Below are 16,288 nucleotides of genomic sequence, written 5' to 3' on the forward strand. Positions count from 1 at the left end.
AGGTGAGATGATAAAAACGTATTTTGAAGGGAGCTCTGGCCAACATTAGAAGTTGTTTGGACTCCGTGGAATCGGAGAGAAAACTTGAAAGACAATAAAAATTCATTTTCAACGGTTTTATACGTCATTTAAGTAATACATACGAGTAGTAATGATTAATGCACTTTCACAGAGGAGGAAAGTACCTTTTGAGAGCATGGTTTTAAATAGACAAAACAACGATCAGCTTTACCCTTTTGTATTTTCATGTCCCGGAGAAGATTGGCAATGATCATGTGGCCCTCTTATTCCAAAATAACTTTAGGAACACATGATAATTGCCATTATCTTCATAGTGAAGTACAATTTCTACGCCCACCTACATCATCCTCGGTTTGCAACGTTTGACTTCACAGACGTTATCAGGAAAGAGAGGAAAACCTAAAACGTAGGCAACTATGAGTGAACATCCAACTTATCTGGTGTCCATATTTATTCGCAAACCGTAAATCGTACGCCTTTTTAACACTGTTTACCAAATGTCCGGAGTCAGCAGATGGCACGAAGAAAATCAGCAGCTGGCACAGAAAAAATAAATCTAACATGCCGAGTTTAAATTTTACCCCAACCCTCCTCAAGCCCTTTTGAGGATAGCAAGAAAGATAAATTTTCTCCCGCCACAAGAGGGTAGTTTCTTAACTTATTTCATTGCCTTACTCGAATACATGGAACACTTCCATGATAAACCGGAGGCCGTTCCGATGTGAAACTAAAAATGCATTTTTTAAAGAATCAATTTAAAACTGGAAAATCATAGGGGCGAGAAAACGCGAAAGAACACTGGGAATGTCCAAGAGGTTAACTGCATTGCCATTACAGAGGAGAAAAATAAATAATAAGAACAATAGGTATAAATAAAAAGAACCCCCGTGTGCGACTTAGCTCCGACATTTCACTCCAGTAAAATGCACTGCAAGGGGTTTCCATGAAATAACTGAAAGGTGAAATTACTCTTTGGATGTTAAACAGAAACTGCTCTGACGCTTTGATATTCCAGGTGAAATTGTTTCGCAAACCTGAATGTAACTACTCTTGCCGAATTCTATTTTTGTAGTCTATACTTCGACTTGTAATAATATCATTTCATTTACTCGACCAATTCCAGCATTTTTCTTTCGTGTTTGGGTTGGAGCACGTGTTTTTAAATTATTTAAACTCTCAAGGGAAAAATCAAAACTATCTCCGGACCTGGACCTCTGAAACGTTATCGATTCGTAGAAAAAGCTGTGATGAAATATGCTGGAGTGCCCATCATCTTAGCCGTTATGTTCGCTGAAAGTTGAGAACCAAAGTCTCAATTGTATCCTGAATTAAACAGCATTGAAATTAATTTTGTCCTTTTGCAGGAACGGAAATACGTCTCTCATGTTTCAGCATACGTAATTCAATGCAGCTACGCTCCCAGTAGAACCCCCTTCCGAGAAGTACGAGAAAAAAAGGTACGGTCGATTTGAGAAAAAATATGCGTACCCCTGTCGTAAACTGGGGATTGACAACTATTAATCAATACTTTTGAATATCTGATATATATATATATATATATATATATATATGTATATATATATGTGTATATATATATGTGTATATATATATATATATATATATATATATGTATATATATATATGTGTGTATATATATATATATATATATATATATATATATGTATATATGTGTATATATATATATATATATATATATATATATATATATATTCGGAGTACTTATAACTGGTGGAACTAAAGAAATGATGAGGATAGTATGCAAAGATGAAAGGGTATTCTTCACCTTGAATCTCTCTTCACCTGGTAAATAACCAATGCGAGGGAGTATCCTATGGCCAACATCATCTAAACAACAAATCCCAACGGCATTATAATTTTAAAGTTGACGCAAACAGTTGCGAAAAGCAAACACAAGCAAGTCATTCTTGGCGAAATGTTTGCTTAGCGACCCCTTCTGTGTCTGTTGCTGTTGAGCAATCGTAGTGATATGAATGTCGACGCCTTCTTCTGGGTTGATGAAGAAGATGTCAGGCAGTTCTGCTCCGTGGTGTCCCTCGAAAACCGCAATTGAATCCCTCTAAGTGTACACCTGCTTGTTTTATGAGGCAGGAAGAAACTGAGTAATAAAAACAGCAGTTATTGTTTGCGGACATTTAGTACAACAAAATGCATACGATATGTTCATATTAATTCGAAGATTAATGGTACAGTTTCATGGCCAGATCACATCTACCTTCAAAATATTGCTCAAAGTTTCTCAAACAACTGCAGACGAAGTAATTCACTCACTCACTGGGATATTTTAACAAATATTATTACAGCCGGAAAGACGAACGGGAATGTAATCTTAGCAAGAGGAAGGTGGACCCTGATATGTCTTCAATATGGCCGCCGGAAGCCTACGAAGAAAATGACTTCCATGACTCAACTTGAAAACAAGCACTCACTATTAATATAACTGAAAATTCGTCCTCCATTATTTTTGTCGAATGCCTACAACTAACGCATGTCGCGCAGCTGCACAATACACTTCAATAATGCAATCAATGTTCTTAGATGCAGAGCACTACTATGCACAGCATCGCACGGACAAGTATTTGATTGCCCCTAAATTGAATTGATGGAAAGTAGCGGATGGTGCATTGGGTATTGAGCACCGAACGCCTGGAAAGGAGAAACATAGAGAGAAAGAGAGAAGGGGGGAGAGCGGGAGAGACAAATAAAGAAGTAACCAGGTGCGCTGCAAAGGCACGTCATGCGACGTCAAAAGCCTAAGTACTGGATATTAACATACATTTGGAAATTCAATATAAAATGCAGAAATTCGCTCTTAAATTGAACTCAGTCATGCTACATGCAACATATTTTTAAGAGATATTACCGAGATAAGTTGCAAGTAAGAATCCCAGTAACGTTATGCATAGTGGAATGAGGATTAAGCTTTAAGATAATCAAGACAACTTTACAAAAAGATTTTTAATACCGCGAAAAATAGTGCGAAACAATTTGTTAATTTCATTGAGAAAAAATTATAATATACAAGATAACGAACATTTGAATGTAATGCCAATAAGCCATAAGTCCTTATTTTTGTCTTTTAGTTCTCTCTCTGTCTTGCATTCGTACCGGACTGAAATCATTCTTACGAGCATCAATTTGTAATGTGACATGCTTTGCGTTATTTCTTTCAGATAAAATAAAGTGTTAAGTTAAAATGTCAACAGATAAATATAGAAATGATAAGAGATATATTCGAATATAACTACTTAACTAAACGATTTACGTGACGCGTTATTACCAGGTCTGATTAGAATATACGCATGCGAGTTTGTGTTTGAGATGTGAAAAGATATTCGGCTAAAGAGTATCATCAATTGCCATCTGTGCAGCACACATTACTGCATGATTTTGCTGCAGACCCGACGAAATGCCCTGCATTCCCCAGTAAATTCGCTCCGAAAGACGAACACATGTATCCACTTATATGATTAAACACTCGACCGGAAGTGGGAAGGCACGAATCGATAAAGTATCGATCCCATTTGAATATCTCCATTCGCTCACTTATAAAATGAGGGACGAGAAATTAGAGTGGCAAGTCAGCTGTCTGGCGAGGGGCGGTCACCTGCAGGGGGAGGCGGTGGTGGTCCGGAGGAAAAGATCAGAAGTGCGAGGGTGGCTGCCGAAATGACAGAGCGGGGATACTTCAGATCGCGATCAAGTTAACTTGGGAAATAAAACGTAAAACAAAATACACACGCACAATCCCGCGGAGTCTCAACCAAAATGCGTTGCCTGCAAAAGATCCGAAATAAAAAGTTCGTAATTTTCGAATTAGCTACTCCTAGGGTCACGGCGACGGGAACAGAAAAGCCTCCTAAGGACAGTGCGACGATAAAATAGTCGATAACTTAGAATAGGAATTTCACAACCACGTATCTGTTCACTACGCCATGAAATATCCACTCGGGTGTTCTCTTAACTTACTTTTGAATCCAAAAAACCTAAGCCGCGGCATCAATTCAACTTTGTCAATATGGCGATTCCAAAATGCGTTACCAAATTTTGGGTTCGTCTCGTAATATCCCATGCAATTTTCCTCTCACTGATGGAAGGTAATGGACAAATTTACGTTCTAACGGGGGACCCGATTCATCGAGACAAAATCAATACATAAATATTTAAATTTTCCGGAATTAGATTTTTAGACTGAATACCCTTTTTCCAGTGTAGGTGAGGGGTTTTCTAAATGCAGAAGATGAATGCGAGCAGTAGAGTGGAAAAAGTTTCAAATATATCACACCTGTTCTTTCGAAAGCCATGCTGGTCGTTATTCATGTATAAATTTGCGGTATCAGACAACGCTATTGGGTTTTTTCTTTAAAGTATGAACTCTATATGGGAGGCGGAGATTAAATAGATTAGTCACTTGAGGGGTCTCGCTCATTCCCACTCTTGATGACGTCCCAGCACCGGGAGGTCTATTACTCCCAGCCTCCTTTATTCGCGGATCAGTACAACGTCGGGGGGGAGTGACCCTTCGGACAACATGAAGAGGGCACAAGTAGACAGATGAGTATGCGCGTTGAGGACAACAGGACTGGGCGACTTACGTGCGACGGACACTCTGAGCTTCTCTCCAAAGATGGAGCCGGCGATGTTCTTGGCGACGCACTGATACACACCGGCGTCCTGGCGCTTCGTCGTGGTGATCTTGTGGTAGTGCTGCGGCGAGAACACGCCCCCGTCCAGGGGCACGCCGTCCTTGAGCCAGATGTATTCGGGCTCTGGGAAGCCTGCGGACGAAAGGATAGGTGAGTTACGGCACTTCTCCACTGAACATCAACAGAAGTAACGTGACATTATAAATGAAAGAGACTTAATGATATCTCTGAATATCTCAATTCGGATAAAAAAACCGAAGTCATGCATGCGAAACTTTTACTGAAACACCAAATTCAATCAATTTCGCGAAACCGCTTCAAACTCATCTTAAGATATACGCACTTATAATTTGGGAAGAAAATCAAGAATCGTCACAAGAATGGCCACAAAAGAAAGAGAAGAGAAAACATGTCAAGTAATGAAAAAATACACACACAATTAGAAAGGAAATGTCATTAATCATGAAAGGACACAGTCGTTCTCCTCGGGAAAATACAATTACTCCTCTGTGGGTGTTATCAGAAATCAATTTTTGTACTCTTTTCAAGGAATGAAAACAACCGAACCTATCATTCAATGAGTGAATGTCCCCCTTTAAGGTACGTTTGAAGTCTATGAAGCACTTAATGTTGGTCGTTCGTTTATCTGGCTGTCCTTTTAAAATTAAGATTTGGGATATAATACACCAATCGTCTAACGAATGCTCTTCACATTTTTTGGAGGAATGTAATATTATTTGAAAACTTTGCCCTTAGTTCGCTCTTCAAAAAAGGGCAAATTCTCATTCAGTACTTTACAAATCTAAGTTTCACACAAAATGAGATTCTGAGTGCCGAGTATTATGTTTCGGGTTTTGAGATATTCTCTTTCAAAGGATTTGTGAATTTGACTCAGGAACTAACAGAAACGGCGGCCTTCCTTGTGTCCCCGAATCACTCGCACTACGTTGACAAGCACTGTTCATGGTCACCATCCAACAGCGTTACGAGGTGAAGCATGTAATATCAGGGTTACCACTCATGTAATACGGCAAACCACGATAATTAGCTGAGAGTAAAATAAACGATTTATCTTGAGCGGTAATTAAAGTGCTAGCGCACTTCCTGTTGATGACGATAACATCACTTGGGTGAATATTAACTATGTCCATTGGCTCTCAGGGATGTGATATCCAACTGGGTAGAGGGTTCAGCTTCTGACCTAATAACTCGGATTCACCGCCATCTTTATCCAAACTGCTTGATTTTACAGGTATCATATCTTTGTGGTGGCCGCAAGTGGCATAGAGAGAACTGTCCCACCCTATTATCCTATTAATGTGTGAATGTCACAAGCCATTTAGGGCCTCTTATTAGGTGAACTCTAGCCTCAACCATCGAACTAACCCCCAGGTCGATTACTGCAAGTTCACAATAGACTCTCCAACCATCCAGATTAACTTCCTGCCCAAGTGATAAGTGTAGGTCGGTCCATCAACAGCTTTCGAAACGTTTTTTATTCATTGTCTGCTGCCATTTATAATCATCATTTTTTCAACGACCACATGATTCTTAATGGCGAGTTCATGCTAAGTAGTTTCCATTCTCAGCTGATTTCACCACTTCTTCCCACGACTGACCTCCCGGTACGAGTTAAAAATAAATCAGTCCGCATTTTCTAACTGCGAAGCAACGAATGCACGGTGACCACAAGAAGACTTTCACGTCGTAAATCTTCATCACGGCAGTAAAAGAAATGCATCTTCATCGGATGGGACCGGATTGACGAGTTTGTCTCTCCGCAAAGAAGACCCATCCAACGTTTTCCTTCCCTCCGCGAAGGGAAAACATTTTCACCAGTTCGGTCGTCGCGATGAAGTCTCCCGCGCACTCTATTTGCGCTCCGTCATCGTTTTTGCGAGTCTTTCCCGGGGACTTCAAGGAGGCACCACGGATCCTCCAACTTGCCTTTCCTACAGCCTCATCGCAACTCAATATTTATTGGGGACCAGTTTTAGCGGCAGCAAACATGTTCCCTTCGACGCGCCTTAAGAGATATTTCCATTACTCTTGTATACGCAATCGTCTTTAAAATCCGTCGTGGAAGAATAATGCGACGCGGCCAAAGTAAAAACCTCCACGCATCACTTCGGATTTTTGTGATTGACCGAATTTAATCTCTACGATTCTTTCCCTGAACTTTAATGGCAATATATGACAATAATAATGGAAAACCCATTCATAGAAGGCCTTAAAGTTTTGATTGTGCCAGAAGAGAAGTAATTAAATATGTACCACGGCCTCAAGGAATGAAATACACGAATGATAAATTTATCAGTTAAAGTAAAGATATGAAGTTAATTCTTGGCGATATTGGCACTGATATGAGGTTTTCCTCGCACTTATTGCTGTTTAAAGTGTCTTGGTTCGAAGGAGACGCGTCGAAACCAGAAAATTCGCCCCGTAATCCCGCCCGAGCCCAAAATCCACTCCACCCGAACGTCAGCACACGACCCCCGGAGTATCCTTCCGGCTATGCGGCCCGCGCGGTTCCCAAGAGTTCTAGAGGACTCCGAGGGAGAAAGGGCATTCGAATCCTCCAGAGGGTTTGAATCCCAGGGGTGGCAGATCTTTCGGAGATGATCGCAATATAAAGCACCTTAAGCAGATGACCTATAGAAATAGGCTTTAGAACGCTGGCGCGACATTTAGCAATTAGAATTAAACTTAAAAAAGTGGGTTTCGATGAATTTTTGGAAAAAGAGCTATTTCCTCCCGAGTGCCAACTGTATGAGGAACACCGAAATGGAATGTGTAGACTCGATTAAGCACTTAGGCGTTACCCTCACTCACGACCTCTCCTGGGTGGTATAGTACACCCATAAACGGGGAATATGTGGGCAAGCTAACAAAAATATCAGGGTTTATTAGAAGAGTGTAGGGGCTATGAGATGATAAGGTAAAAAAGAAATGCTACATTTCGCTCGTTAGGCCTCAATTAAAATATGCTGCTAGTATGTGGGATCTTCGTGAGATTGGATTGATTGACAAATTGGATCGCGTTCAGCGTAGAAGAGCTAGATATGAAAAACTGTGTTATGACAAACTGAGTAGCGTATATAGACAATTATAGGATCTAGATTGGGAATCGCTCACGGAGCGAAGGTTTAATTTTAGATTAAATCTCTAGCATAACTTGGAAGGATGTCTTTGCTGCAATGACGTGGAAAATGTGTTATTATGCCTTTCGTACTATGGTAGGAGAGATCATATCAGTAAAATTCGAAAGATTAAATGCAAAACAGATATATTTAAGATATCATTTTTCCCACGAACGATAAGGGATCAGAAAAATATAACGTTTGTCCTACCTCGCCAGGAGAGATAGGTGTTTTGGGTCAAGTGTAGTCTGGTGTGTAATCAGCCCCTGCCACACACCCTGGAGGTGGCTTTCAGCGTACTAAATAAAACGATGAAGCGACTCTTACAAACCACACGTGCCCCACGCCGTCCATTGAATATGAATCTCTAGGCAATCGCCGTCAACCCCAAACCTTAGGTCCCTTCAACACATCCGAGATGGCGCCTGCGTTTCACAAGAAAACCTTTTTATCACAGAAAACCACTAGGCAGCTCCGAATACTTTCTACATCCCTTCTAACGAGCCTATTCTTTTCATCCCTCAGACCTCATTCACTCGACATTCTCCTCTCATATACATTATTTAGCATATAATTCCTTTCAACATATCTGCACTGTATCCAATTTCCAGCCTTATTCAGATTTCTCTCAGCACCTTCAACTCTTCTCATACGATACTCGGTTGTTTTCCTACCCGCCCATTTTACTTCCACCAATCCTCTCCACACCAATATCTCTAAAGTCTCCTATCTATGTTTATTTTCTAGCCTCAACGACCAAGTTACGAAATCACAAAACGCTACACACTATGTCTAAGTTTCCACTAATCTTTAGTTCATTTCTTTATCATCACCTCCCTACTGTAGTAGTTGTCTAATAAGACTTCTTCAAAAGTCAGAGTGGTACCACTCTTTCCCTCCAAACTTTTACCCAAATAAGTGAATAACGTAAACTGCACCAATTTATGAACTCCTATTTTGATATTTCTTTATTATTAAATGTCTAAATCACTCCTTCCGCCATATAATTCAAAATCGGGCTTGTGGGTAATATACGGATTCGCACAATATTCTCACCTGCTCAAAACCCTTTAAGAGACCTCACGCATCGAGCCCAAAGCTGGTTCCATATTCAACTCCCTCTCGATAAGCACCGCACATTAGCGAATTTGAAAACATCACTTCTGCCATCCATCAATGCAGAATCAAACATGCCCCACTCCGGTATGCCCACGCTCAAAACCGCTCGGGCTGCTTTCGTAACGTTCGACTCCAAATTCAAGTCATGCCGTTTTGAAGCAACAGTGCTAACTACAGTGGAGGTGGTGGGCAGGGGAGGGTGGCTCGGTGAACGCGCGGATTCGGGTCGCATTGGTCCAGGCGCCATCGGAGGCTGACCTCTCTCGGGCCTCTCTGATTGAGCGCAGAGCGGCGCGCGCGTCGCCCGGAAAATAGATTCCGCTTCGAGGAGGGGGGGAACTCTTTGAGAGGAGCAGGGGAGAGAGTGAGAAAGAGGAGAGGGAGAGAGTGAATGATTGCAAATCAAAAGCAACGCGAGGAATTGGCGAAGAGGGAGGGAGGGGGAGATCGACCTCTCGAAATCGGCGAAATCGGCCGAGTCGCGATGAGGGGGACCGCGGGCATTGACGTCACCGCCGCGCGGCGAACGCGGCTTTCGGTGAGAGTGGAAAAGAAGTGCGATTCGCGGAGAGGGAAATGGGGCGGGGGTGACGTCATGCCCACTTCCGATCAGTTTCCTCCGTGCTCGATTAAGGAATGATCCCGGGGCGTTCCATTCAGGGGCGGCGACCGTTGGCTTGATCCAAGGCGAGTGCGAAGGCTGACTTTTCTCGGACGGATTAGAATGGGCCCGTGAATGACAAAAGAATGCGGCAGCGACGCGGATGAGACGACACGGGACCCAGGACTGCAAGAATACGGAGGCTTCTCCATAGGGGGATGGAGGGTGAATAATGCAGTTTGACTTCGGAGTGAAGATTCTTCCCTTTCCTTCTGAAAATATCTGCTATAAGTTCACCACAGCTATTTGATTCCGTACTTAAATATTACTCAACCTACTAATTAATCGTCTCAGAGAGGATGAAATGGAACAGCGATGGCACCTTCAAAAATCTAGGAACTTTGCTCTACCATGAAAAAATTACTAAAAATTTCTCGTAGACAGCGACATTTACTCAAATAAAATGGAAGATTTTCTATGATCACAAAGTTAGCTCGCAAGTCTACTGAAATAGATTATCGGGCATTAAAATATACATATGAAAAGAATGTGTTCGCACACCTAATAAGAATATCAAATGCTAAAAGACAAGGCTTACACCTTAGTGAACAAGGAAGGTCCGAATGGACGATACTAATTAAAAACGAAGATGAAAACGGAATACATAAGATGGGAAATAGGAGATATAAATATGTTAAGTTACGAAGAGACGAAGCAGTTGGGGTGAAGAGTGGAGAGTTACGCCAATACAATCTTTGGATGCAAGTTTTTGAATTAATATTTCAGAGAAATTAGTTACATTTTACATTGGAGAAGGAAGGATAATGCCAGATTGGTTGAATAGATGATGGACTGATTGAACTGCGTCAAATCGTTTGATAACTGATTTCGAGGAGTTGTAGTTAGATGTTTTGTTCGAGAGAAAAACACTCCGTGAGAAAATGAACACCTATTCCACAACTTGAGCTCTTTCCACCCCTCGAGGTGCTGAATGTGAATACTGCCTCTCCCAATAACCTACTCACCATCGTCAGATATTCCTAAGCCATTTTGCGCACACGAAGGCGTGAACAGGCACGCCGAAATGGCGATTGAGTAGAGAGCCTCACTGTGTGGGTTCTGAGTCCTCAACCGACTAATCACGACGACCCCGCCCACGTCACTTCGTCTCACCAAACATTTAAGTTATGCAGGCGAGACGGAAGTAGGAGTGGAATAAGAGGAGTCTCCACAACAGGCAGAAACGCAGAAGTAAGCGCACGTTTTCGATGACAAAGTGGGAGCATCAAAGTCTCTGAGAGAGCAGTTAGCTCCCTCAAATGTTGCTCCAGGTTAAAACAGAGCGATATCTGAACGGGATTCTTGATTATATGAACAGTACTACACTGTACGAAGCGAAATTTAAAAAAAGAATGATTGCTTCTCCTGAATTACACAACACCTTGGATACACTCGATATTACTTTAGAGGGCGGTGACGAACATTATGACTATAGTAAACGCTACAAGAGAAAGGGTAATCGCAAATGCGAGAGAATTGATATTGAATCGAGACAAAAAGAAAAACGTGACAAATTTTTTCCGGAAACAAAATGGAATGACACGAAATCGAACGGCAATTCATTTACCATAGCCATCTTTACCGCTAAAACTTTACATATGTGTTCCCCATGCGCTCGCTTGGATTTCCTACACATTTCCAGCTTCTAATAGCTATTAGGTGTTGGTCTTTAAAGTACTACTTTCGACCAACAACGCGATTCCCAGGAGGATCCGAGTGACGAATAAAGAAAGAACTTGCTTGCACAATTAATGCGCCATTCATTCGCCTCCCCGTCTGAAATCTCCTCCCCTAATCACTCCCCGAGGAGTCCCGTGAGACGTGAAGGTGGACGGGCACGAAGGACGAATTGAAGGAGCCTGGGACTTCGACTAACGGTGAATGCGCAATGTGGAGAGGAGGAGCACGGGAGTGAGCGGAGGAGCGGATGGAGGGAGTCCTCGCCTGTATTGGACGCAAGAGTATAAGGGGAAAGGGAGGAAGTGCATGTCTCTCATAACACTGCTCTGATGAAGATGGACAGAATAAACCACGGCGCGTCCTTCCAGGAAGCGACATAAGCAATATCACCGAAGAAATACAAGACGGAAGAAGAAGAGTTTCACTATGGAAAAGGGGTCGAGCATGGTAGCATGGCAACCAACATTATAATTATTTTTTTTCATCGAGTACAACCGTAAGACCACATTTGTCCCCGAAGCGTATTTATGTTCAGTTATTGACAAAACCAGTATTACAAAGTGACCGGTTGAGTCGGTAGAGAATTTATGCATGAATCAAGAGAACATAGGATGAGGATACCCGATGTTAGTAAGGGACTGAGATTTAACAAACTTGAGTTACCCAGCTGCTATTCATCATTTACGATGCATTGTCACCAGAAATTGGAAACCAGCAAGAAGATGGAGGAACAGACCAAGTGAAAGAGACCTTTTGGCTGAGAGAAAAATCTTAACCTAAGACGGAAGTAATTCAACGTACAAGAAAAATCTTCGTGAGAAAAGCAACCAGGACCAAAATTGAAAAACACCTCGGGGCTTACGCAATACTGATCGGACACGAAAAGCGGACGACGGAAGGGGCGTGGGTGAGTCAGAAAGATGGGTTGAATGAGTGGAGCGAAGAGTGGAGGAGGTCCAGGAGAGAGACCAAAGAGAAAGGGTGAGTGGGTAGAGGGTGTTCGCCGAGCACGCACGCGGGGGAAGGCAAGAAAGGAGGCGGGTAGGTGGGGGGGGGGAGGGGGGAAGAGAGATGCGCATCTTAAACCAGAGCCAGATGACAGACGATCGACAACGATGCCATCCCACTTGCCGACTTCAACTCCAACAAGGCAAAATCACTGGCTCAATGGCCACAAGATGATTCTTGGAAGGGATGGGAAGCGCATCTGCCGGGTATTCATCTCGGTGATTTTTCAGCGGGTATCTTAGGCGGTGTCGCCACATCGTAAGTCATCGGGGCGGAAGCAGCCCTGCGTCGGCGTGCGCTTGTTTCCTGGTGCTCACGTAAATCTCACACCATTCATCAATAGCAAGGGAGGTGAGGGGTGTTGAGACACGAAGGATTATTTCACAAATAGCGGTACTAGCGGGAGTATTTTCGTTCACAGTTTTTGGGAAACTTAAATTAGTGTTTGCTGTTTTAGTATCCTCATTTGCCTGTGCTGCAGTCATCTTATTTAATCTCGACGGTCTGATCTTCCGATATAAAGTGGGGGTCCTAATAATTCACTCGTAAATAAAAGTACGTTCAAGTATCCTGTTTTTATCTTTCTTTAAGTCTCAAGTGTCGCTTATTCTCCCATCATGTGGGTTATTTATGGGTTTCCACCTTCAGATCAATATCTGTAGCATCTCAGCCTACCTTACTTTGTTTTCATGACAGTATTTTGTCAATTTCACCATTTTCTTCGAACTTAACCTAATTCATTAACTATTCCTCCCAATGGATTCCAAATACTTTCCTCATATTCCAAATGTGACCACTGAATGAAGAAAACACATATTAATTATTTCTCATCACGTTTTCCCACAATCCGAACCATGTAAGTTTTTCTAAGGTGGTTGTTTTTTATTTATTTTTTATTATATTTATTATTATACTACCTTGATCAAAAAGTTCCCGGAATAACCACCGTGTGGCGCTCCCATCGTTCCGATTTGAGTTCTGTTTTTTTTGTTAAATTGGTACATCTGTTGTTGATATTCCCTTTAAATCTTAGTGTCATAACTTGACATTTGCAAAAGTTACGTAGCCAAGAGTACATCTATCTCTGTGTGTGTTGGCGATTTTTTACAATTTCAGAAATGGATTTAAATTTGCAACAACGAACTTGTATTAAATTTTGCGTAAAAAACGGATTTAGTGGCGCACGGACGTTGGAAATGTTGGAAAAGTGTTTCGGCAACGATTCTCTAAAAAAACGGTCGTTTACCAGTGGCACGAGCGGTTCAGAAGTGGTCGTGAGTCAATCGAAGATGATGAACGCAGTGGCAGACCATCGACATCGAAAGTCGGTGAAAAAATTGATAAAGTAAAAGAAATGTTGGTCAATAACCGCAAATTAACCATCAGAGAAATAGCGGAGGACTTGAACATTGCCTATGGATCCGCCCAAGACATTGTGGTTAATGATTTGGGTTTCCGTCGTGTAGCAGCAAAGTTGGTGCCAAAAGACCTCAATTTCATGCAAAAAAGAGACCGTGTTGACGTCGCAAAAGACATGATTTGCGAGGCTGAATCCGATCTCACATTCATCAAAAGGATCATTACTGGAGACGAGACGTGGGTTTATGAGTACGACACGCAATCCAGACATCAGGCAAGTGAATGGCGTTCACCAAATGAGCCGAGACCAAAAAAACCACGTCTTTTCAGTCAAAAAAGAAGGCAATGCTGACGGTTTTCATGGATTACAACGGTGTAGTGCATCATGAATTTTTGCCAGAAGGCCAGACAGTAAACAAAGAGTATTATTTGGGCGTTATGAGACGTTTGCGTGAAGCAATTCGCCGAAAGAGACCAGAAATGTGGGCAGAAAACTCGTGGATTTTGCACCATGATAACGCACCGTCGCACAGTGCTATCATTATTCGTAATTTTTTGACGAAAAATGCAACAAATACCATCCAACAGCCACCGAATTCACCTGATTTGGCTCCCTGTGACTTCTTTCTGTTCAATCGAGTTAAAAAACCATTACGGGGAACGCGTTTTAGCAGCCGAGAGGAAGTAATGGAAAAATCGCAGGAAGCACTGATGGACATACCGAAAACCGAATATAAAAAATGTTTCGAGGATTGGATCAAGCGCTGGCATAAGTGTGTTGCAGTCGATGGGGATTACTTTGAAGGGGACAATATAGATTTAGATGAATAAACTTGTATTTTTAATTTTCTGAATAAATTCCGGGAAATTTTTGATCAAGGTGGTATATATTATTATATTTATTATTACATATTATTATATTTATTATTATATTTACTATTATATTTATTATTATATTTATTATTATATTTATTATTACATTTATTATTATATTTTATTCGTTATTATATCCGCGCATATGTAATGCGCGGATATTATGAAAAGTTTTAGGTGATAGTGTTGGAACAATCAGGTCAATTGGCGGAAGATCAAATGACAAAACTAAAGTTAAAGTGTTTCTGGATGGGCAGAAATTTTACATGCTGCCAGTCCCCGTCTTCCTCTCTCCTTAGGGTACACGATCATTTAGAATCATCCCAAGATTCCCCGTTCCCCTAACGTAAATATATTACGCGTAGCCATCTGGGAAGACTCATTCATCTCTGAAATCAAACAATATTTCTCCTTGGAATACCCACTCGTGCCCTTAGAAAGGCAAAGAAACGACAATGGAGAGGTCACAGGAGGCGAGTGAAGTTAAGCGCCACTGTAATTAAAGTTACGAGCGACATTAAGCGACGATGCAACGTTTCGCTCGACAACTCCCCAATTTGGTTTAAGGGCAACCCTCCGTCTCGTGGGGCGCGGCTCTCTTGCGGGGTGACGCCGCCGCCGCCGCGATGGGGTGGGGGAAAGAAACGCGAGACGAGCGACCGAAGGATTACACGCTCCCTCCCACGCCACATCGCCCGCGCCCCTCCTCTCACGCACGGCTGGACTCGCGGGAATGGACGTCGCTCCCCGAGCGACCGCTAAAACCGACCGGACACTACACGCGATACCCGCTCCCTCCGCAATGCAACCGATACTCGCGTCTGAAGCGAATGGAACAGAAGAACAGAAGGCGGCGAGCCCCCCCCCCCTCTCCCCCTACTCGCTAGCCCCGTCTGTCTCGGCCACCGCAACTCCGCTCCTCTCTGCCGTCTTTCCCGTCCCCTCACGCCCGGGGGGAAGGACTCTCAGGCCCCTCCGCGAGAGCCCTCCCTCTCGCCTGACCTTTCACCCTCCCTCCCGTCACTAATTCCAAATAATCTAACCTACCAATTTTCTAAAACTCACCCCGTGGATCATTAGAAGTGTCTCGGAGAATGCCTCCAAAATGAGCCGACCTCAACCGTACTTTGACATTGTCAAATCGTGTGATTATTGCTAAGAGGTCAGCGGATGTTTCTATTTCAACAGAGGTTGACTACCGAAGAGTTGAAGGCTTAGGACTGCTCCCGAAAATGATGACACCTCATCGTGGGCTATGCAACCGCTTCTTGGCAACAGAGGCTCGGTTCTCCCTCCACGCCGTTCCCTCTCGTGTCGCACACAATGCCTCGCCTCTTCCTCCGAACATACTATATACCTTCTGTCGCCGCCTTCCAACTCTCTGCTCCACTCCTCGATCACTCCCCCATCCATCTATTCCATATTATTCGAACTTCCTCTCCTCCCTCGTCGCTACATGCCGGCTGACTGCACTTCCTCGTTCCCCCCCCCCCCCCCCCACTGCTATCGACTTGTTATCGCCATTGATTTCCATACTCACGACAATAAGGTCTCTGTTCTCAACAAATGAGTATTTTTAGAAATCATACAAACCTTCGCTATATATCAGTCTCGATTAATTTTTAACTTGTACTCGTACTTACTGAAAGTACTTGGGCACTCTCCAGCGACACACTTATTCTCTTTTAAGTCATTTTTGCGACGTCCATTTTCGTCGAAATTATTACCCAGACTTTTCCATC

General features: G+C 42.6%; 1 protein-coding gene across 1 annotated transcript in view; it reads right to left on the reverse strand.

Moving 5' to 3' along the window:
- sdk (sidekick cell adhesion molecule) overlaps positions 1-16,288 on the reverse strand; it is a 207,435-nt gene that overhangs the window by 67,273 nt on the left and 123,874 nt on the right. The window contains exon 3 of the mRNA XM_071593913.1: positions 4,656-4,838. Coding sequence (XP_071450014.1) covers positions 4,656-4,838 — 183 coding nt within the window. The remainder of the gene's footprint in view (positions 1-4,655; positions 4,839-16,288) is intronic.

This window comes from Hetaerina americana, unplaced genomic scaffold, assembly GCF_022747635.1.
Source record: "Hetaerina americana unplaced genomic scaffold, ioHetAmer1.1.p SCAF_1, whole genome shotgun sequence".
In the NCBI taxonomy this organism is placed as follows: Eukaryota; Metazoa; Arthropoda; class Insecta; order Odonata; family Calopterygidae; genus Hetaerina; species Hetaerina americana.